Source organism: Myxocyprinus asiaticus, chromosome 31 (assembly GCF_019703515.2).
Source record: "Myxocyprinus asiaticus isolate MX2 ecotype Aquarium Trade chromosome 31, UBuf_Myxa_2, whole genome shotgun sequence".
NCBI classification, from domain to species: domain Eukaryota; kingdom Metazoa; phylum Chordata; class Actinopteri; order Cypriniformes; family Catostomidae; genus Myxocyprinus; species Myxocyprinus asiaticus.
Genome location: NC_059374.1, coordinates 31716727 through 31739132, shown reverse-complemented (window position 1 = coordinate 31739132; position 22406 = coordinate 31716727). Strand labels below are relative to the sequence as shown.

At 38.7% G+C, this 22406-nt stretch overlaps 3 protein-coding genes across 10 annotated transcripts in view; 1 reads left to right on the top strand and 2 right to left on the bottom strand.

Annotated features, from left to right (window-relative positions):
• LOC127421806 (neurofibromin) overlaps positions 1–22406 on the top strand; it is a 123133-nt gene that overhangs the window by 69701 nt on the left and 31026 nt on the right. For 7 of the 8 annotated variants that reach the window (XR_007894097.1, XR_007894098.1, XM_051664935.1 and 4 more), the window contains 4 exons: positions 19024–19456; positions 20688–21028; positions 21652–21854; positions 22025–22218. Coding sequence is in view for 6 of the 8 variants with exons in the window: in XM_051664935.1 (XP_051520895.1) it covers positions 19024–19456; positions 20688–21028; positions 21652–21854; positions 22025–22218 (1171 nt within the window). In the remaining 2 variants the exon portion in view is untranslated. Of the gene's footprint in view, positions 1–19023; positions 19457–20687; positions 21029–21236; positions 21618–21651; positions 21855–22024; positions 22219–22406 lie in introns of those variants that run through there. The other variant, XM_051664933.1, reaches the window with a different exon arrangement.
• Positions 2442–7000, bottom strand: LOC127421809 (oligodendrocyte-myelin glycoprotein-like). The gene is made up of 2 exons (XM_051664938.1): positions 6138–7000; positions 2442–4084 (listed from the first exon to the last, which is right to left on the bottom strand). Exons 1-2 carry the CDS (start codon positions 6149–6151, stop codon positions 2893–2895), a joined length of 1206 nt encoding a protein of 401 aa, XP_051520898.1. The 5' UTR covers positions 6152–7000; the 3' UTR covers positions 2442–2892.
• LOC127421808 (protein EVI2B-like) lies at positions 10598–13858 on the bottom strand. The gene is made up of 2 exons (XM_051664937.1): positions 13715–13858; positions 10598–13172 (listed from the first exon to the last, which is right to left on the bottom strand). Exon 2 carries the CDS (start codon positions 13140–13142, stop codon positions 11562–11564), a length of 1581 nt encoding a protein of 526 aa, XP_051520897.1. The 5' UTR covers positions 13143–13172; positions 13715–13858; the 3' UTR covers positions 10598–11561.

Below are 22406 nucleotides of genomic sequence, written 5' to 3'. Positions count from 1 at the left end.
AGGATAATAGTAGAGAGAATTATTTGTTTCAGCTTTTATTTATTTCATCACATTCCCAGTGTGTCAGATGTTTACATACACTCTGTTATTATTTGGTAGCATTGCCTTTAAATTGTTTAACTTGGGTCAAATGTTTTGGGTAGCCTCCCACAAGCTTCTCACAATAAGTTGCTGGAATTTTCGCCCATTCCTCCAGACATAACTGGTGTAACTGAGTCAGGTTTTTAGGCCTCCTTGCTCGCAAACGCTTTTTCAGTTTTGCCCACAAATTTTCTATCGGATTGAGGTCAGGGATTTGTGGTGGCTACTCCAATGCCTTGACTTTGTTGTCCTTTGCCACAACTTTGGAGGTATTCTTGGGGTCATTGTCCATTTGGAAGACCCATTTGCGACCGAGCTTTAACTTCCTGGCTGATGTCTTGAGATGTTGCTTCAATATATCCACATCATTTTCCTTCCTCATGATGCCATCTATTTTGTGAAGTGCACCAGTCCCTCCTGCAGCAAAGCACCCCCACAACATGATGCTGCCACCCCCATGCTTCACGATTGGGATGGTGTTCTTCGGCTTGCAAGCCTCACCCTTTATCCTCCAAACATAACGATGGTCATTATGGCCAAACAGTTAAATTTTTGCTTCATCAGACCAGAGCACATTTTTCCAAAAAGTAAGATCTTTGTCCCCATGTGCACTTGCAAACTGTAGTCTGGCTTTTTTATGGTGGTTTTGGAGCAGTGGCTTCTTTCTTGCTGAGCAGCTTTTCAGGTTATGTTGATATAGCACTTCTTTTACTGTGGATATAGATACTTGTCTACCTGTTTCCTCCAGCATCTTCACAAGGTCCTTTGCTGTTGTTCTGGGATTGATTTGGACTTTTCGCACCAAACTACATTCATCTCTAGGAGACAGAATGCGTCTCCTTCCTGAATGTGATGAATGCTCTGTGGTCCCATGGTGTTTATACTTGCATACTATTGGTTGTACAGATGAATGTGGTACCTTCAGGCATTTAGAAATTGCTCCCATCGATGAACCAGACTTGTGGAGGTCCACATTTTTTTTTTTTTTTTTTGAGGTCTTGGCTGATTTCTTTTGATTTTCCCATGATGTCAAGCAAAGAGGCACTGAGTTTGAAGGTAGGCCTTAAAATACATCCACAGGTACACCTCCAATTGACTCCAGTTAGCCTATCAGAAGCTAATTGCCTAAAGATTTGACATAATTTTATGGAATTTTTCAAGCTGCTGAAAGGCACAGTTAACAGTGTATGTAAACTTCTGACCCACTGGAATTGTGATATAGTCAATAAAAAGTGAAACAATCTGTCTGTAAACAATTGTTGGAAAAATTACTTGTCATGCACAAAGTAGTTGTCCTAAAAGACTTTCCAAAATTATAGTTTGCTAATATGAAATCTGTGGAGTGGTTAAATAATTAGTTTTAATGACTTCAACCTATAGTGTATGTAAACTTCTGACTTCAACTGTATATATATATGTGTGTGTGTGTATATATATATATATATATATATATATATATATATATATATTAGTGTATATACAGTTGTGCTCAAAAATTTGCATATCCTGGCAGAAATTGTGAAATTTTGGCATTGATTTTGAAAATATGACTGTACATGCAAAAAAAAAACTGTCTTTTATTTAAGGATAGTGATCATATGAAGCCACTAGCCACAGTACTGTGCAAAAGTTTTAGGCACTTGTGAAAAATTTTGCATTGTGAGGATGTCTTCAAAAATAATGCCATAAATAGTTTATCAGTTAACATTATACAAAGTCCAGTAAACATAAAGCAAAATCAATATTTGGTGTGACCACCTTTGCCTTTAAAACAGCCCCAGTTCTCCTAGGTACACCTGGACACAGTTTTTCTTGGTTGTTGGCAGATAGGATGTACCAAGCTTCTTGGAGAATTCACCACAGTTCTTCTATCTATTTAGGCTGTCTCAACTGCTTCTGTCTCTTCATGTAATCCCAGACTGACTCGATGTTCTGTGGGGGCAATGCCATCTCTTGCAGAGTGCCCTGTTCTATTCTAATCTTTTCTATTTGCAAAAGTAATGTTTGGGAGTCTAAAATGTATTTTTCCTATTGACACAGTAAAGCTGAAGATATAAATAACCATCTTAAGACAAATGTTTTTGTGAAATATCTTAAGTGCCTAAATCTTTTGCACAGTACTGTGTGTGTGTGTGTGTGTGTGTGTGTGTGTGTGTATATATATATATATATATATATATATATATATATATATATATATATATATATATATATATAATATTAAAACTCTGGTCATGAGATTTGCTTTGTGTGCTGTATTGATGCATGGCCAGTTGACTTTTATTTTATATAATAGAAGTAAAACACAGTTATCATGTAACTGAAGAGTAGTGGAAAGGTGTTAAAGATGGATTTTCCCTTTATTATTTCCACAGTTAAAGGCAACATGTCGATACAGATCAATAGACTACATCAGCTTAACACTGCAATGCTTTAGATATTATTTTGTTTAATACATAATATAAACAATAAGATACACACATCTCTGTCAATGGACAAGCATAAAACTGGAACAAGCATTTTTTTCCCCCCACACCAAGAAACGTCTTATTGTATTGTACTTGTATACGTTTCAAGAAGATGTGAGTGTGCACAGTAGCCATACAGTACTCTGTCACATTCTGTAGAGGGTGGTAATTTTGTAAGAAGCAGCCAGATATTGCATACATTTAATAAGAATTATCATGGAGGCAAATGTCAGAACAATGTGCAAATGGAAACCATAGAGGTATCTCTCTCTATTTTTTTTGTGGATTTTTTTTTTTTTATAGACTCAAGGCAGCAAGTCTAGTTCAAGACTGTTCTGCAGTATCACAAAGCATTGATAATCATTACTGTACATAAAATACTCAAAACAGCAGCTTCAGAGAGGCATATGTGAGTTTGATGACTTGTGCTCCGAGCTCTGCCTGGAAGGACCTTCTTAGTGCTTTGTGTTTGGATTGTTGTGCTTGTCTGTGAGGAGAGGATATGTGAGGTGGATGTGAGAAACCCTCCACCCATGGTCAGGGCTTGCTCGCCTGCCCCAGATGCATTAATGACCCTTGGATTGTGATGCACGTTCAGGAGGGCTGACTTGGGAAGATACCCAGAGGTAGCTGCCTGCATTGGTGCTCGATAGCCAGGATTATGGGCATCGGCTCCCAACGGTGTTTTTGTGAATGCAGTCAAAGGCCAGGTTCTCCTAGTGGCCAGGTGGACCTCCCCACATGTGGGCCGGGTGTAGCAGGGGCAGCCCAGAACTTTTGCAGTGGTCTGCTGCATCCAAGTCAGCAGATGGTTAATATTCTCCTCATCCTCACAAGCCCAAGGGTTATCTCCAAGTGTGAGGAGCTGCAGTCCCTCGAGTCGACTAAATACACCTTCACCTAACGAGGTGAAACGATTGGCATGCAGGTAGAATCTAGACAGCCGGGGCAGGCGATCCAGTGAGCCAGGCAGGATCTGCAGCAGGAAGTTGTGTGATATGTCCACCATCTCCAAATTGTAGGGCATGTTTGTGGGGACTGTCCAGAATTTATTGTGACTGAGATTCAGGGCTTGCAGACTGGACAACGTATTGTTGATGAAGACCACACGCTCCAACTGGTTGTGTGACAGGTCCAGTGACTGAAGGTTCCAATGGTAGGCCGTATCATTCTTCTCCACCTGCCGGATATAGTTTCCTGAGACACGTATGTCCCAAAGAGCTCGAGGAAGGCCAACAGGAATGTGATTGAGATGGTTAAAGGAGATGTCCAGAGTTCTTAAGTGGTCAAAATGGCTAAGGAATCCATCAAGATTTTGGAGCCAGTTATGTGATAGGTTGAGGAAATGAATGTTGTGCTGCAGGCTGTCAGGAAGTATACCCAAACTACGGGCAGAACAGTCCACCACCCTATGGCCCCTGCTACAGGTACACATTAGTGGGCAAATGGCACCAACACGTACCCCAAAAAGAAGCAGCAGTGGCAGCAGCACCAGCAGGTTAGCTGGCATGGAGGCAGGTATGGTGTTGGCTTTCCTGGAAAAAAAAAAACCTTGTTCTTAAAAATAGTTTTGTTCGATTCAAGAAAAAAAATATTAGCATTCAAGCCACTAGATACACCAAACTTTTTACCTCGAGATCTGAGTTTTGACACGCACTGGGATAATACGGTATATATCAAGTGAGTAGATTTTCAGGGTTCATTTTATTGCACTGCTCCTTGTTGTGGTATCCTTCACCTAATAGTACCATTAGTTTTCAATTATCAAATCAACATTTGTTCCTCTGTTCACAAGCTGTAGGTCAGACATCATAGCTAGTTCTTTTAAAGATTTCCCCTGGGACACAGCAATCATTTTAAATTGGGATGGACTTGAGGCACTTGCAGAGGTGTCTACATTGGCCCCACCCCTCACACATTTTTTGGGAGAAAATAATTTCTTTTCAAAGACTCTTGTCTTAATGTGTCCCCTGACTTTTGTTCCTAAACTGCAGGATTCACCCCAGCACAACAAGAAACAGAGCAGATAAATGAAAGGCTATATATGGTTAGGATAAGGGGTGTGGGTTAGGGCATTGATACCCTGGTAGGAAAAAATTCCCCACACCTTTCTGTAATTGGCAGAAAAGGTGATCAGAACGGCAGTCATGTTTCGCATCAGCACAAGGAAATTTTCATTTAGCAGCTTAAAGGAATAGTTCACCCAAAAATTAAAATTTGCTGATAATTTACTCACCCTCAGGCCATCCAAGATGTATCTGAGTTTCTTTCTTCATCAAAACAGAATTTAAGACTTTTAGGATTTCATTTCAGGCCTCCTCTTCTAAACAATGAGAGGGATGACATAAGCTCGTTGGTAAGGTCAAGCGCCACTTGGAGGAGTCAGGAAGCGCGTCATTGTTTACAATAGAAACTTGCACAGAGTACAGACCAAGCACCGTTCACAAACCAAATCAGTCCAAAACAATTTCAAAACAATATAAAATAAAATATAATTTCCAAATAATAATAATTAAAAAAAACAATGTAAACAATGATGCGCTTCCTGATTCCTCCTCCACGTGATGCGTGACCTTACCAACGAGCTTACATCAGCCCTCTCATGAGCGCACGCCACAGAGATGTACGGAAGCGAACATTTGTAGTTAAAAAGTATATAAGGATTGTTTTGTTTCTCAAAATAATCAATCGTTTGTGTTCAGAAGAACTTTATTTGTTGACTGGAGTCGTGTGGATTATTTTGATGCACCCTAAATATGCATTTTGGACCATCAAAAAATGGAGGACATTCACTTGCATTGTTTATAGGAGGAGGCCTGAAATGAAATCCCAAAAGTCTTAAATTCTGTTTTGATGAGAAAGTAACCCCGATACATCTTGGATGGCCTGAGGTTGAGTAAATTATCAGCTAATTTTCATTTTTGGGTGAACTGTTCCTTTAAGGGACTTCTTTATTTCAGTGTATTACACTATATTGGGTGAGAACAGTGCAACCTGTTGTAAATAGAGGCTCTTGTTCTCACTCTCACCAAATCTATGCTGAGAGTTTGAGTTCTTGCCATGAGCTACACAGCCCTGCTGCAGCAGTGACAAGTTAGCATGTAGCCTTGATAGCAGTGCCTGCATCGTTCACCCCCCACCTCCCTAACTCCACAATTGTGAGGGCATCTGGGGACAGCGCTACATGCTGAAGTGAGACCGCACGGAACTATGTGTTAACACCATTGTGTCGCATTCAGTTCTATGCAAGAAGCTGAAATAATTAGCAAATCCCTAAGTAATTGTAAAGCACTCAATTTTGAGTGTTTGCCAGCAGAATCCAAAGACTCGAAACTTAACCCTTAGGAAAAAGTGTTTCAGTTTGCTTGTATGCAAGAAATGTCGATGAGGAAATGAAGCAAGAGTTCTGATTGAGTTGTCCTACTTTTGCGAAAAGAAATGCCCTGCTGCGGTCTCCCTCTGACCCAGCATCACTGTGCATTGTGTGAATAAGCATGCATGCTGCTTGACACTGTCAGTACCCAGAATCCTAATTACATGTGTTCTATGCTCCATATGCTTGCCTGTCATGCCATGTATATCTCTTACCTGATCTTTTCCATCACTTTGCAGGCATTTCATTCCCTTTCTCACTCTCTGGTCCGTCTCGACCTCTTCCCAGTACCCCCTTTCTGTTTCCCCTCTTTTATTAGACCGGCAGAATTTCAGTTGCTAAGTTTTTTTCTGTCCTGTATATTTCTCCACTCTTCCGTGACAATTAGGTCCAGGGTCCCTCTTGCCCCCTCACTCGTTTTCACATTTGTTTTTACTCTCGCTCTCCTTTCCTGCCTGACCAAAACCTCTTTTCTCATTGGCAGCAGTGAGTTACTTTGGTTTAGATCCTCTTTCAGCCGTTCCCTTGCCTTTCCTTTTCTCCATGCATGGTCGTGCAGTTTGTTTGTACCCTTGGATGGCATCCACTGCTGCTGGCTGCCTGCTCATCACACCAGCATCAGGGCTGTCTTTGAAAGCATCGGATGTTGGGTGGGGGGTAGTAGAATGCAGCGCAGAGACTGCTGCTGATGAGGCGGGGGTGGGGGATGCTGACTTCAGTGTTTTATATTCTGGATCTGCACACGTAACCACATCATCTCTCTCATTCCTCTCTGTCTCACTTACACACTCAGTTTTATTCTGTAGTATGCATGCAGTATGCAGTCCATGCATGCACTGTCTCTCATTACTCAATACTCAATGCTTTGATAAATGAATATCGGCTGCATTGCGATGGTACTGGTCAGTGCTGAATAAATCTGCTTGTGTATGATGCAGCTAATTGTAGGGGAAAGTGTGACATGGTTTTATATCCCTTTACAATCATGGCCTCGCTAAGGGATAATTGTTTGTTTTGATTGAAGTTTTTAATATAATTTCTAGCTCTGTCAATATTTGTCCTGGAGTAAATTGTAATAATGTAATTTTTTCCTATTTACCCTCATTATATCCTACTGTAAAGTTTGAATTTCACTATGAGATGTAATATCAAGAAAATAAATACATTTATTTATTTATCCCCTTTCCTTCACAATTTGAAATGCCCAATTCTCAATACTTAGTAGGTCCTCGTGGTGGCACGGTTACTCACCTCAATCCGGGTGGCGGATGACAAGTCTCAGTTGCCTCTGCTTCTGAGACTATCAATCCTATCATCTTATCGTGATCGCATCATCACGTGGCTTGTTGTGCACGACACCGCGGAGACTCCCAGCATTTGGAGGCTCATGCTACCTTCCACGATCCACGCGCAACTTACCACGCACCCCATTGAGAGCGAGAACCACTAATCGCGACCACAAGGAGGTTACCCCATGTGACTCTACCCTCCGTAGCAACCGGGCCAATTTGGTTGCTTAGGAGACCTGGCTGGAGTCAGTCATCACACCCTGGATTCGAACTCGCGGCTCCAGGGGTCGTAGTCAGCGTCAATACTCGCTGAACACCCCAGGCCCCCAAAAATAACTAAATTTAAGCCATAAAATATTTCGTTAACTTAGAACTATTGATAAACTGTAAATGAACTAATATTGCAGTAAGTGATCTGTTTAATGTGCCTCTATTAGTTACTCCATTTTACTGAGTTTATTATAAGTAATCTCATCTGTGACACAGCGAAGTCTTTGTTATTTCATTTAGCTTGTGAATTAGAATACTGGCATGAAAACTGTCCAAACTCTTGACCATCTTCCTCTAAAATGTGTCTTCTGTTGCAATAAATTTGGTGCCCGATAAGTATTTTCTTTTATAGATATTAATTCTCCATGTTAATCACATTTACCAACTGAATGCCTTATGGTTGAGAAATGGTTGAGGCTTTTCATACAGTGTTTGGAATATTCTAAAGAGAAGCAATGGTTTGAAGTAATAACTGTCCCTATCACAATTTCTGCTTTTCATTTCCTGAGCCGTAATTCTTTGCTTTAAGTAGGTGGTCTAGCCAGTCTTAAAGGTCAGAATCCATGAACCAGTACACATTTTAAACCCACTTGTAGAACAGAAAATGTTAAACAAGAACACAATGCTACACTGGAGCATCTTTTTGGATTTGTTACTGGTTTTTTTTTTTTTCTTTTTTTTTTTCCCTGAGTTGTCAATTCTTTAGTTAATGACAAGAAAAAGTCTGCCTGTTTAGAATTAGATGACTTCATTCCCAAATAGCTGCACTTAAGTTTTATGAACTGCATTTTAATCAAGATAATAGAACATGAAAATGTCCCACACAAAATATGTGGTTGCATTGCTCAAATAGCACAAATGCTTTTTTTCCCCAGCCCATTATGTTAATGTGGGATGATCTGGGTTACTCTGGTCTGCCGTGCTCCATTTGTCTCCCATCTGTTTCCCCTTAGTGTTCTGATAGAGGATGTGCAACTTTTGTAACATTAATGAGGTATGAATATAGCAGTTAAGCAGCAAGGCAACACCAATCAAATATGAGAGCACCTGCATAGCAAAACATTAAAACTTTGTTAGAGATTGTGCTATTGAAGCAGAAAGTCTGCAGCATTGAATACTAAGAACTGGATCTTGCTTTTGTCAGGAACTTAATTGTAAACTTATCATAACCCTTACAACAATGTTCTATTGTGATACCGTGGTACAGTGATTGTATCAGATGGTATTACCATGGTACTTTTAATACTACGTTACTGAATGGTTAACACATGTATGTACCATGGTATTTACCAGGTACTTTGAGGTACTTTAAAGAATACTGTAGTATTACCCTGTTACATATACAAAAACATGGTATTACCATGGTACACTTCCAGACAACCATGGTATTATCATGGTACATTTCCAGAAAAACATGGTATTATAATGGTACATCCAAAAATCATGGAATTATCATGGTACAATGTCCAAAAAACATTTTTATACCATGGTATTTTTTTGTTAGTGACATTTTCTGGTACTTAAAAGAATACCATGGTGCATTTTGTTAGATTTTGTTAGATAGCTACCACTAGGGCAGTGGTAGCTCAGCGGTTAAGGCTCTGGGTTACTGATCAGAAGGTCGGGGGTTCAAGCCCCAGCACTGCCAAGATGCCACTGTTGGGCCCTTGAGCAAGGCCCTTAACCCTATCTGCTCCAGGGGCGCCGTATCATGGCTGACCCTGCACTCTGACCCCAGCCTAGCTGGGATATGTGAAAAAGAAGAATTTCACCATATATGTGCAAATGTATAATGTGTGATAAATAAAGAAAATTATTAATTAATTATTAATTATTTTATTGCCATATGTTTTTGGTTTATGGTTGTATATCCCTACTGATCTCCATGCCAGTTTAACTTTGCTACTGGTAACCATATCAGGTTAAATTAGAGTAATTTATTCAAGGCATGCCACAAGCTAATTATTTACTGCTGATGACTCATGTGACCACTAAGTCCCACCGGATGGAGAGAGTTGTCTTTAAAAATATATAAAAATGCAGAAAACAGTCTTGTAGTCAGTTTCCCGATCTGATTATGCTGTCACATTTCCTCTCTCACTTCTGCTGCTACCAGTGCACAGATCCTGCATTCATCTCTGCAGACGACACACAGTATGACACTGTACTAGCTTCCTACCTTGCTCATTAATACCTTGTTGATTCCTGGGCAAAGCTTATGAATCTTTCCATTTGGAGTGGCATGGTCCATTGACCGTTATATCACAGTTATAACACTATATAAGCAAGCAGGAAACCGCGCACCCTGAGGCCGCATTCATTGTGATCGGGGTCTTTAACAAAGCCAATCTCAAATCAGTCGCACCAAAATACCACCAACACATCAGTTTCAACACACGAGGGGACCGGGTTTTGGACCATTGCTACTCTCCCTTCCGGGATGGCTACAAATCCCTCCCCCCGCCCAACATTTGGCAAATCGGACCACTCTTCCGTTCTGCTTCTGCACTCTTACAGGCAGAAACTGAAACAGGAAGCACACACCCTCGGAACGATCCAGTGCTGGTCGGACCAGTCAGACTCTACGCTACAAGACTGTTTTGATCACGCGGACTGGGAGATGGTCTGGTCCGCCTCTGATGACGACATCGAGCTTTACGCTGATAGCTTAACGTGTTTCATCAGAAAGTGCGTAGAGGAGGATGTTCCGACCAAAACAATACGGATCTACCCCAACCAGAAACCTTGGAATAATAGCGATGTTCACACGGCACTTGATGCACGGACCTCCGCTTTTAATTCCGGGAACACGGAGCAGCATAAACAAGCCAGTTATGCCCTCTGCAAAACTGTCAGAGCAGCAAAATCACCATCATTTATTTGACATCTTATGAATTGAACAAAGGTTTTCTAATCTCTGCTACTTACATGTTTTTTTTTTCTTCAAGTTGGAAATTTTACTCTTGAGATTGCACCAACGTTTCTCTTGTTATAGCACAGATGATGCACTGCTTTGGAGCATCCCTAGCAAAAAAAATTTTAATTTGATTCTGTCTGCTTTCTCATACCTATTTTATAAAATAGGCGAACTCAGATTTACATTTATACATTTGGCAGACACTTTTCCTCCCACTTTTATTGGTGTTGCTAGCACAAAGCTCTACCAGTTGATATACAAGAACTCTGATAATTCAGATTTACCTGTTTTGCAGGAGAAGGAAAGAAGGACACAGACCATGTTGTGACACTTTATATTTTTATGGTGGAATTTACTGCCACCAGAGCTGCTGTTTGGTCTATCGTAATGTTGTTCACAGCTGCTGAAAGTTCCTCTCGGTTTCCAGCACAGAAATGCATCCAGTGGCCGCAGCAATGCAGTATTTCTCTCAGAAACTGTTATGGCTTTTCCTGCTACATGCCATCTTCCATTTTCATACACACATACACAGTCTGGATGTGCTGTGATGCTTGTTTTTGAGCAAGCCCATGTGGTTGCAGAGTAAATAGAATTTCTCTTTTTTTTTTTTTGTCATAAATTTCTCATAATATTACGATAAAGACTACTCGAAACAGCCTTAAAGGAATCATTTACCCAATAATGAAAATTGTCATCATTCTTTTATCACTCATTTATGTTGTTCCAAACCTATAAGACTTTACTACATGGAACACAAATGGAGATTTTAGACAGAATGTTTGCCCCAGTCACTTTAATTGTATGGAAATAAAAGATGCACTGAAAGTGACAAAATTTAAGGCCCTAGTTATAGGCCCTAGTTATAGAGTAAGCTTTGGAGAAAAATTTTTTTGAGCAGAAACAATATATTTTCAAGTTAGATTGCACCTTAACGAGACTATTTTATTACTGTTCAGCTGATAAAGATTAGTGCATTTATATGACAGAAATATTGTAATTAAATAGACTTTTCTTGAACAAACACAAGTTTGCAGCAGTGCCAAGCAAGAAATCACAATTTCCTTGGTTTATTATAGTACAGAATGCAAATATAAACCTATATGTTTTCCCCATGGAGGTATTTGTAGGGCCAAAAGCAGTGAAGATTGTCTGGTTAACCAAGACTAAGGCAATGGTGGAGCTGGAGGAACAATCCCAACATCTGTTGTTTGGAGGGGAGCTGGTTCTTCCGAAAGTGAATCAAGATCTATAGACACTAAAGTTGGAAATGGTTTAATTACAGGGCCTGTTCCAGTAGATGGAGATGGACTAATGTCATCAGTCTGCTCTGTTAACTCTTGGATGTCTTCCGTGACTGCATGAGTTTCTTCTGCAGGTGATTTAGTGTCTGGTGAGTCCATGGAAGTTGGACCTGGCTGCTTCTCGTTTTCCTCTGTCTTAGTTGGGTCTTGACCCACTGGTTTCCCATTGGGTTCTTGGAGCTCATTCAGACTTTGCCTGGCAAAGGTGCTTCCTTGCAGTATGTCCCCCATGAAAACGTCCTCGTTTGTGTTCCTCCCAAGTGTCAGGTGTTTGGAGAGTCGTTGGGAAAGATATCTGGAGATCGAGATCTGGCTGAAGCCTCTTTTATTGAAAGAGTCGGACTCATCTATACTTGGCAAGTTAGGTTGAATGTCGCCATCCAAAAAAGGCGATGGTCCAGCCCACTCGGGATTCTCTAGCTGCCTTTTCTGGATTTTACGTTTCCGTATCAAGATAACTAGGATTGCTATGAACATAAAGACGAATGTGGTGCCAATTATGGCCGCCACAGCAGCACCAGGGTTCTTTTGATGCTTGTCGTTTGAAGGGGATTTTGATGGAGGTTGTGGGACTAGCTTAACAGTGGTCTTTCTGGTGGTGTATAGAGGAGTACTTGTGGATGTCTTAACCGTAGGCTTAACCGTGGATGGAGTCTTCAGTTCAGGGCCTTGAGTGTCACCATGTGTCCATTCTTTTGTGATTTCTGATCCCTGTCTGGTTTTCACACTCTTGGTACTCAGACCAGTAATGGAAATTTTAAAATCTGTTGCAGTTATTACCATGGAAGTGTTTGTTTGAGTCATTGAGCTCGGTTGGACTGTAGTGACTACGGTCTGAAGATCATTTGTATTGGTTGTGTTATCTGTTACATTTATTTGAGGATCATCGTGTTTCTGGGAATCAGAAGGAGATGCCATTTCCTGTGGCAGATTATCTTCCTGTAGGTTTTTGGTGAAAACTAAGACAAATTCTGTGGTATTTTGTATCTGCACAGTAGTAGTAGCCTGTGGTCTAAGGGAGCTTTCTGATGGTTTTAGTAGTTCCCTTTGTGGAATTGTTATCTCTTTCTCTTCTGTTTGCCTACCAGGCTCTGCTGGTGTACTTGAGTTGTATTGACTGTCATCTACATTCCTTTTTGTCCTCTGATTCAATGTCTCACCTTCACCACTGGAAGTCCTCACCCGGATGTGTTGCTGCTGTGAATGACTGGTGCTTGTAAGGTGTTGCTTCACAATGCTGCTTGAAAATGAAAACACGTTTTCTAATCCAGAACCAGCAGTGTATTTCCTCTGTTCCAATGACTCATCTGCCATGCCAAGCATCTGGTGTTCAGCGATATCTTCATGGTTGTTTGGGATATTTGTACTGGGTGTTAAATGGCTGTTTAGTCTCCATGGTAGAGAGACAACGACGACGATGAGCGGGCAAAGAAAAGCTCTCATGATGTCCTTAGAGTTAGTGTATCAGAAAACCTTGCAGAAAAGAGGTATTTGCACATGAGACACAACAGATCATTTTTCTCTCCCTGCAAGTCCTCTTGTGCAATAAGCTCTGATTAAAACTGTAAATCTTAGTGTAACTTCTAGAACATATTGCAACACTACATCCTTGTGTATAGAAAAAGCACAACAATTTTGACATAGAAAGGTACATAAAAACTAGCTTGACAATCAAAACAGCAGTAAAAACACTCACTATTTCTGACAGACAACAATTTTGACATAGAAAGGTACATAAAAACTAGCTTGACAATCAAAACAGCAGTAAAAACACTCACTATTTCTGACAGACAACAATTTTGACATAGAAAGGTACATAAAAACTAGCTTGACAATCAAAACAGCAGTAAAAACACTCACTATTTCTGACAGAAATAGTACTCAGTTAACATGCTGTAGGATCACAGTTATTTGAAATACCGTAAATGTTATAAATGTACAAACTGAGCTATGGTCATATAAACTTTTAATGCTGTTGTTGGCTTATGCTAGACAAAATGAGAATATTTACATACCCAGAAACCCTCCGAAGCATTTGTTAAAGTCTGAAGTATCCTCTGGTGAAAACAGAACCTTCATTTCACTCGACAGGAAGTGAAAGCTTTGACGGCTGCATTCTCTTTTTTTTCTTCTTCTTTTCTTTTTTTACTAATAGCTGTCCTGAGGAAAGAATCTGTGGTAACAGAGTGTGGCAAACAGCTTAATCTTTTTCTACTTAAACTTGAAGAAAGTGTGTCCATCACATTGTTTAACATTTTTATGCACAAAGTTTTGGGAAATATCGTGGGAGCATCTTTTTATTTTCTAAAAGAACAGCTATTATACATTTTCACACTTTTTCTTGCACATTTCTTTTGCAGAGCAGAAGTTGTCAGAAGGGAAATGATCTCATGCATCTTTTTGTAATCCTGAAATGTTTAACACCTCGACAATGGAATTTTGACAGTGACCTTTGATTACACACCATTAGTGCCCATGCAAATAAAGAAAAACTCAGAACATGGATGGTTATCATTAGCATTTAATTGTATGTTGCTGTACAAAATATGGGGGCAAAGTGCAGAATCTCAGAGAATGACAAGGAAAGATGTGAGGGAAACCTATCAAACTAAAAAGCTGAAGCAGATTGCTCATTATTATATGATTTGTAAGGCAGAAATAGGTATTATGTTTAAGGATTTGTTTAAAAAACAACTACAATTATACTTTATAGTCCTTAATATAGTGGGTTTTGGGTTTCGTCCAGTTCTGTATATAGTGGGTTTTGGGGTTTTGTCCACAACCAGTGTGTCATGCTACATTATGCTAACTCTTACAATTATGATGTTAGTTTTAGTCAGTTTCACAATATATACAAAAATACACTGTTTGGCATATCATTTGTGTATAGTCCTTTTCATCATCACTAAAATCTCTAGAGCTGATTGATAAAATTGTGAAAATACAAAAACAAATTTCTTGTGAAAAGGTTAGAAACATTGTTTATTTACTGCCAATTTGTCCCTTCAAACCTAAATTCTCTTAACTAATATTCAGTTACAAGAAATGTCCTTTTATAACAGGATGAATAAATAATATTCTTTTGTAGTTTGTTAAAGGCTGCTTGTAATTGTGTGCTTTTGATAGCTCAAAGAAATTAATTAATCATACTTCACACCATCAGAGGCATGTTCTCCAAGTTTGTGGCATCTATGCAGGAATCCCTGGAGTTTGAACTCTGCATGGTCGGATCACTGTCCAAATCACCAGCCGCGTTAGTAGTGGCGATGAACTGGCTCGGCCCTGCCTCGCCATCATGGATGTCTTCCCCCTCCCCATCATTCTTTACTTCTTCCAGTAGAACACTGGTTTCGCATGGACCCACAATTCCCCCCTCTCTTGTTTCAGTACCCCAGTAGCCCGTCCCACTCACCAGGTCCACATTGCTTCGGGATGGACGAGGGGCCTGTCGATGACGTTTCAGGCTGGAAATGTTACACGCCAACACTATGGTGGCTGTTAGTAGGATCAAAATGACACCAACAGAAGAGGCAGCCGCTATAAATGCTAGCTGCGCATCAATAAAGCAGGCGATCTCTGAGGCACCAGTTGGGGGCAAGCTGGATGTTGCAAGTGAAATATTTATGTCATCGTACATTAGCTCTTGGACAGTGGTGTTGTCTATCATTAATCCTGTCGTCTGCATTGTCTCCATGTTTTAGAGATCTATGGATCAAATAAGAACAATTATTCAATTTGGAAATCAAGAACACAGCACGACATGTTGCTTGACAGTGTAGTATAGTTAATTTTGCATTGTAACCAGGTGCAATGCGTCAAGTTTCTAATGCCAAGCTATTTGTTTGTCCACACAGAATGCGAAACTGCTGCGTGACATGACGCAATCACAGCCAATAATTACATATTTGATGTTTAAGGTACAGTTATGTGGAGTGGGATTTTTGACCAATGAGATTTCACAAACACACAAAATAGAAACCAGTTAATTGACCAAATGTCCTGTCGCTTGTTACAGACGTTGACTGGTTAGTAGTTTTAATTTTGTTAACGAAAACTATGACGAAAAATGTATCGACCTTTTTTCCATGACTAAGACAAGACGATGACGAGACGGCACCGATGTCATTAAACACTAACTGTGACTATATCAACATGCGATATTGTTGACAAAAAAAGTCGAGACTAAAACATAGTTTAAAAAATGTAATCTTTACCAAAATCTCTCTTTATATTCGTCGGAAAAAAAACCAGAGACAAAATATTAGTTTTTTTTTTTTTTTTTTTTTTTTTTAAATTACAATCCAACTATCCTGTTCATAAGATGGCATGAGCAGCAGTTTCCTTTCCTGTGCTGCACGCTGCATATCAAGACTAAGCAAGCACAGTGAGGAGTACCTTTCAAGTAGTACAGAAAGGTAACGTTCGTAAAATAATGACAGCAACAGTTGGACTTGGGAGAAAGAGAAGATGATATGAAGGCCAACCACAAAGAAATTGTGGTAGGTTAACGTCTTGGTGGTAATGTTAGGTTGTTTTTTTAAAGCTATATTAAGACAACTAGTGATAACTATATTAGACAACTTAATAAGCTATATTAAGACAAGGTGGTGGTGTTATATTATGTAGGCTGTGTTTTATAGCTAAACTGAACTCATTAAGCTAATAGGCTAGCAAATTGTTGTGAAGGAGCTGAAAATGAGTGGCAAAGGTAACTAAGGCTTGAGTATAGACCAACGACTTATGTATTTGGCATGTATTTGGTGACAATGCTGTGTTTATTTGTCCTTCACATTACCATAAAAATGAATTTGTATATGTTATAAAAACGAATTGCCTTCAAAAACACACCTCAAAAAAGGTGTCTGCAGTAATATGCCTGCATAACCTGCATAAATTACTTTGTGAGTATAATACCCCCTAGTTTTGATTGTGTAGAGTTTTCTTTTTCTGGATACTCAGGGTTTGTGTTAAGTTAAAATCATAGCAATTATTTACTTATAGTGCAACACTTGGATTTCTTGATGTTGCATCTGTCTAAATGTGACTAAAATGTCAACAGATTTCATTGACTAAAACTAGACTAAAATACTGAGGGTTTTCTTTGACTAAGATAAGACTAAAATGCCCAGACTTTGTCAACTAAAACTTGACCAAAAAAAAAAAAAAAAAAAACAGGATAAGGTTGACTAAATATGATAAAAACTAACAAGGACATTTGACACAGGACTATGGCTAAATTTAAAAAAAATAGCTGACAAAATTAACACTACTGGTTAGGACAAAAGCTCTTATTGCTTGTCGCTTTATCGTGTTGTGCCTGGTTATGGTGCAGTGCTAAGTCACAAAGACAGAACCACTAAATTGACAGGTGATAGAACATTGATTTAACATTAGTGAATCACTGTTGTTTGATTTAGTTAATTTTTGATTTTAAGTGCACTGAATTTTTTGTTACAGAAAGTAGGAGTTTGTGGGTAATATACTGTACAGATGTTAACCAGTGGTAATTTGAGTATCATTATATTGCAGTTATGCAAAATAGTAGGGAATGTACTCTACAACTAGATATTGCGCTACATAAAATCCTATTTTTAATTTTCGTTATTTTTTTGCATAACTTTGTGTTAATTCAGTGTGATTAATTATAAAAAAAAAAATAACATGTTAAATTGCCTAATCAATGTTTTACTCATCTGCCACAATGTAATGTATTTTGATTATCTGAATTATTATATTTATTATAGATTATATTTAAAATTGTTTAAATATAATTTTTGTATAATTATTTATGCATTTAATCTTTTTGTCTTTCTCAGCAAATATTGATGTATGATTAATTTGATTAAAATAATTGGATTAAATATTTAAATCGATTGACAGCCCTAATTGTAATATACCATAGAATGTTGTGATATAAATGTATGCTTATATTGCACAAGCCCTAACAGTAAGTTTATTTGAAACTCCCTAATCACTTTAACCGTATAATTACAATGTTAACAAAGGCTAATGAGTAGTTTGTATTTTCATGCCTTCAGTTTTCGAAGACACATTAGCTTTAGAAATAAATATCAAACAAACAATTACTTACTGAAGGAGATATAGGGCCTTTCTAGGGGGCGTGTCAGGAGAGCTGGAAAATGCAGAACAATGAATTGAAGAAATGAGGAGGGTTTATGGCTTGAGATGCAGAAAATTCACTTCCTGTTATAAGAAAAGAACGCAGAGTTATATTTAAATAACAGAACAGGTTTCTGTTCATCTTTTAGGCATTTGTCATGTCATTTGGATGTGTAGTTACAGACTGCTTTGTTTGAAGGGTCCCAAAGTTTTTAATATGACAGTAGTTTGTCATATACACACTCAATTACATGAGAGAAGACACATTTCAGTAAGTTGTATTCAGTTAGAGAGAGAGAGCGCGTTGTTCTCCACTCTGTTTGAATGGCCAGCTAACGCAATCTGTCACACACACACAATTAAAGAGTGTAAATACAACATTTATTGTTTTAATTTTGAGAGATGACATCATTTGAAAGCTGTTTCTCCAAAAAAAAACTACATCTGACTCATGATGGAGCATGTCACAATTTGTGCTAATGCAGCTGTAACTGTGCTTTCTGTGTGCGTGTGTGTGGGCGCGTGTGTGTGGGCGCGTGTGTGTGGGCGCGTGTGTGTGTGTGTGTGTGTGTGTGTGTGTGTGAGAGATGCCGGCAAGTGCTTCTGGTCATCATTTTTTCTAAATAAAAGTCACACATTGAATGAACTAATTTCAAAATTAATACGAACATGAATTACGATGTAAAAATAAAATATTTCACAGCACAGATTATTTTAGGATATCCTTCAATATAGTGAAATTAGCATTATATTCATATGCTTTAAAAAAATACAAATAATTCAAGATGAATTTTAATATCTGCTACATAGCTAATAGTAAAACTGTACATATCAAACACAGTCTATTGCAATCTGGAACAAAAGACAACTATGTTTGTGATATCTGGAGAATATATATATATATATATATATATATATAGTGGTTGACTGAGATCTAAAAAGAAGACTGGTGATGGACTATATGTTGTATGCATAATAGAAATTAATGATAGCAAATAAACAGAAATCCATTGAGTCGGTAGATTTTGTAGCTGACTCTAGATAGAAGCAGCACTTCTGTTAATCATTCAAACAGACACTGTTATAGGCCAATGTCAATAATATGTTGCCAGATATTAGCAGACTTATCGGCCTCATCGATATATTAGTCTATCACTAATTATAGTTAGACTGTAACCTTAATCAGTATTGTTATCTCTCTTAGGTTCAAAACTGGACAAATCAATGGCGATCTTCTAATCTACCATGTGCTGCTGACTCTCAAGCCTTACTATGCCAAGCAATACGAGATCGTAGTAGACCTCACCCATGTGGGCCCCAGTAACCGCTTCAAGACAGACTTCTTGTCCAAATGGTTTGTGGTCTTTCCCAACTTCGCCTATGAGAACGTGGCTGCCGTCTATATCTACAATTGCAACACCTGGGTGCGAGAGTACACTAAATACCATGAGCGACTTCTGACTGGTCTTAAGGGGAGCAAGAAGCTGCTGTTTATAGACTCGCCAGCACGTCTAGCTGAACACATAGAACCTGAACAGCAGAAGCTTCCCGCTGCTACCCTGGCGCTGGAGGAGGACTTAAAAGTGTTCCACAATGCCCTAAAGCTGGCACACAAAGATACAAAGGTGTCGATCAAGGTAAGGACTTGTGAATATGGGGAGCACTTAACCCTTGGCTGGTTCGGAAAGAATGTAATTCTGGTAATACACCTGTTATAAGTGTACTCTTGTAATAAGTCACTATGGATTAAAACTTTTGCTAAATTACAAATTAGTTTGTTATTGAGGAGAATAAATGAAGGAAAACCAATTTTGAGGCTTCTTAAAGTGCCAATTGAATTTTCAAAAAAATGTGATGTTAACTAAGAGGCCGTTCATACGGGATGCATTCTTGCTTTCGATCTACAATATATTTTTTAATTCGACTATATACACCAGATTCTATTTTGAGGCTTTTTAAAGTGCCAATTGAATTTTTTATATAGCGTAGATGGAATGCAAGAATGCGTTCTGTATGAACGACCCTTTGATAAACTTTAAATGTGTTTGAAAATTCAATTGGCACTTTAAAAAGCCTCAAAATAGAATTTGGTATTTATAACCCATTTAAAATCAATTATTTATTTATATATATATATATATATATATATATATATATATACACACAGACAGACAGAATATGTGCCAATCATTGCTTTTTGGAACTATCAGTTATTGGCAAAAATCTATGTTGATAGTTGACAAAAAATATTATTATTATTCCTCCATGTTCCTTTGTGGCTGGCAAAAAGCAGCTTGATTCTGCAGTATAACAGCAGCCTCTAGAGGTGAAATAAAAACAATCTTTGCCAATTTAATTTTCAAATAAATTTGACATTCATATGGAGTGCGTTTATTGCATTCCATCTATGCTAATTTTTTTTTTTTTTTTTTTTAAGATTGGGTTATATATACCAAACCCCATTTTGAGGGTTCTTAAAGTGGCAATTGAATTTTCACATAAATTTGAAGTTAACCAAGGGGCCGTTCAAATGGGACGCTTTCTTGCATTGTGTTTTGACTTTTTTTTTTAATTGTTGGTCTGTTTGCCATTGGACAGATGACTTTGTCCATTGCATCAACTATTGCTGTTTTTTATCATCTTGTGCCATGATCAAATTTTTTTTGTTTACCCTATGTCATTTTGAAATGTATTAAAAAGTAATCTCTTCTGTTTTATTTTATTTATTTGCACTTTGTCTAGCTTGCTTAAAAGGCAGAACGCACCTTGTGTATGCCCCCTAAGACCCATTGTTCCCTTACTTTATTTCTTGGAGTAACATTCTTAGACCTGTCCTGTCTTCAACTTGTTCGGCCTGTTTCTACCTAGGTGGGCTCAACAGCCGTACAGGTGACCTCAGCCGAACGGACACGTGTCCTGGGACAACCTGTTTTCCTGAACGACATATACTACGCTTCAGAGATCGAAGAGATATGCCTGGTGGATGAGAACCAGTTCACTCTGACCATCGCTAACCAGGGCACCCCTCTAACATTCATGCATCAGGAATGCGAAGCCATCGTCCAGTCCATTATACATATCCGCACACGCTGGGAGCTCTCCCAGCCAGACTCCATCCCTCAGCACACCAAGATCAGGCCTAAAGATGTTCCAGGCACCTTGCTTAACATCGCCCTACTAAACCTGGGAAGCTCAGACCCAAGTTTGAGGTGAGAACCATTGCTTTTCAAACCATCTTGGGATATTGAGTTTTGGACGATGCTCAGACTGTTGTGTAGCCTAACAACTTAGTTTTGTGCGAATGGTCCAATGCATCCCGCGGTTCTTATTATGACAATGTGCCTTTTATTTGCAGGCTTCTGTCTTTGTTGTGGTGAACTGATTAGAAATGCTAATACTGCTCCTTTGTGTCTTTAGTTCAGCTGGGATGGCTCTTGAACTTTCCGCCCCAAGGCTAGTATAGAAGTCGTAGAATCATAAACCTGTTATGACAAGAAAGTATCACTGATTTATGAATTATGAAGTGTACTCCTAAAATGTTGACCAAATTCATTTTTAGCAGATATATACACATTTTAAAATGTACACTCTATTCTGGGAAAACGGATCAACAGTACTCATGACTCATGTTGCACTACACAAATTTATGTTGCAAATAACTAATGATTCATGGGTGTGACATATATATAAAGCCTTTTGTTTATTTATAAAAAGCCCTTTGAGATGTCCTGTCTAAACTTCCTCTTTATATACGTCAAGCCATTTCATGTCAGGTCTAAGTAAATTGGCACCTTGAAAATAACTATGTGCTAACTAAATCTTCATTCAACAGATCAGCTGCATACAATCTCCTCTGTGCCTTAACCTGCACCTTTAACCTGAAGATTGAAGGTCAGCTCCTGGAAACATCTGGCTTGTGCATCCCAGCCAACAACACCCTTTTTATAGTGTCCATTAGCAAAACACTAGCAGCCAATGAACCCCATCTCACTCTAGAGTTTCTGGAAGAGTGCATCTCTGGCTTCAGCAAATCAAGTCAGTACCACAATCAAGCAAACAGTATACAAATACAAATGTACACAAAGTATATCAACTTTTATTTTATTTTTTTCTGCAAAGCACCTACTCTCATATTAGATGTTCAGTTACAAAAGCTTTGAGAAACTTTAATATGATGTCTTTCTCCATTCTTATTTTGGCTTCAGGTATTGAGCTAAAGCACCTGTGTTTGGAGTATATGACTCCTTGGCTGCGTAATTTAGTGCGCTTCTGTAAACACAACGATGATGCTAAACGACAGCGTGTCACGGCTATCCTGGACAAGCTCATCACTATGACCATCAATGAGAAACAGATGTACCCCTCCATACAGGCAAAGATATGGGGCAGCTTGGGACAGGTAAGCCCTCCATCCTTTCAAAAGATATCATTGCCCTGCTCTTTGCTTGTATTTCTAATGGGTTTCGTTTTGTGAGGCTATTCAGTCCACAGATTATTCTGTCCAGTAATTCTGGCTTTCTTCTGGCATTCCAATTGAAGTCCTGCGGCTCAATAAGCAATCTGTCAAAGTCTGCAATTACTTTTGAA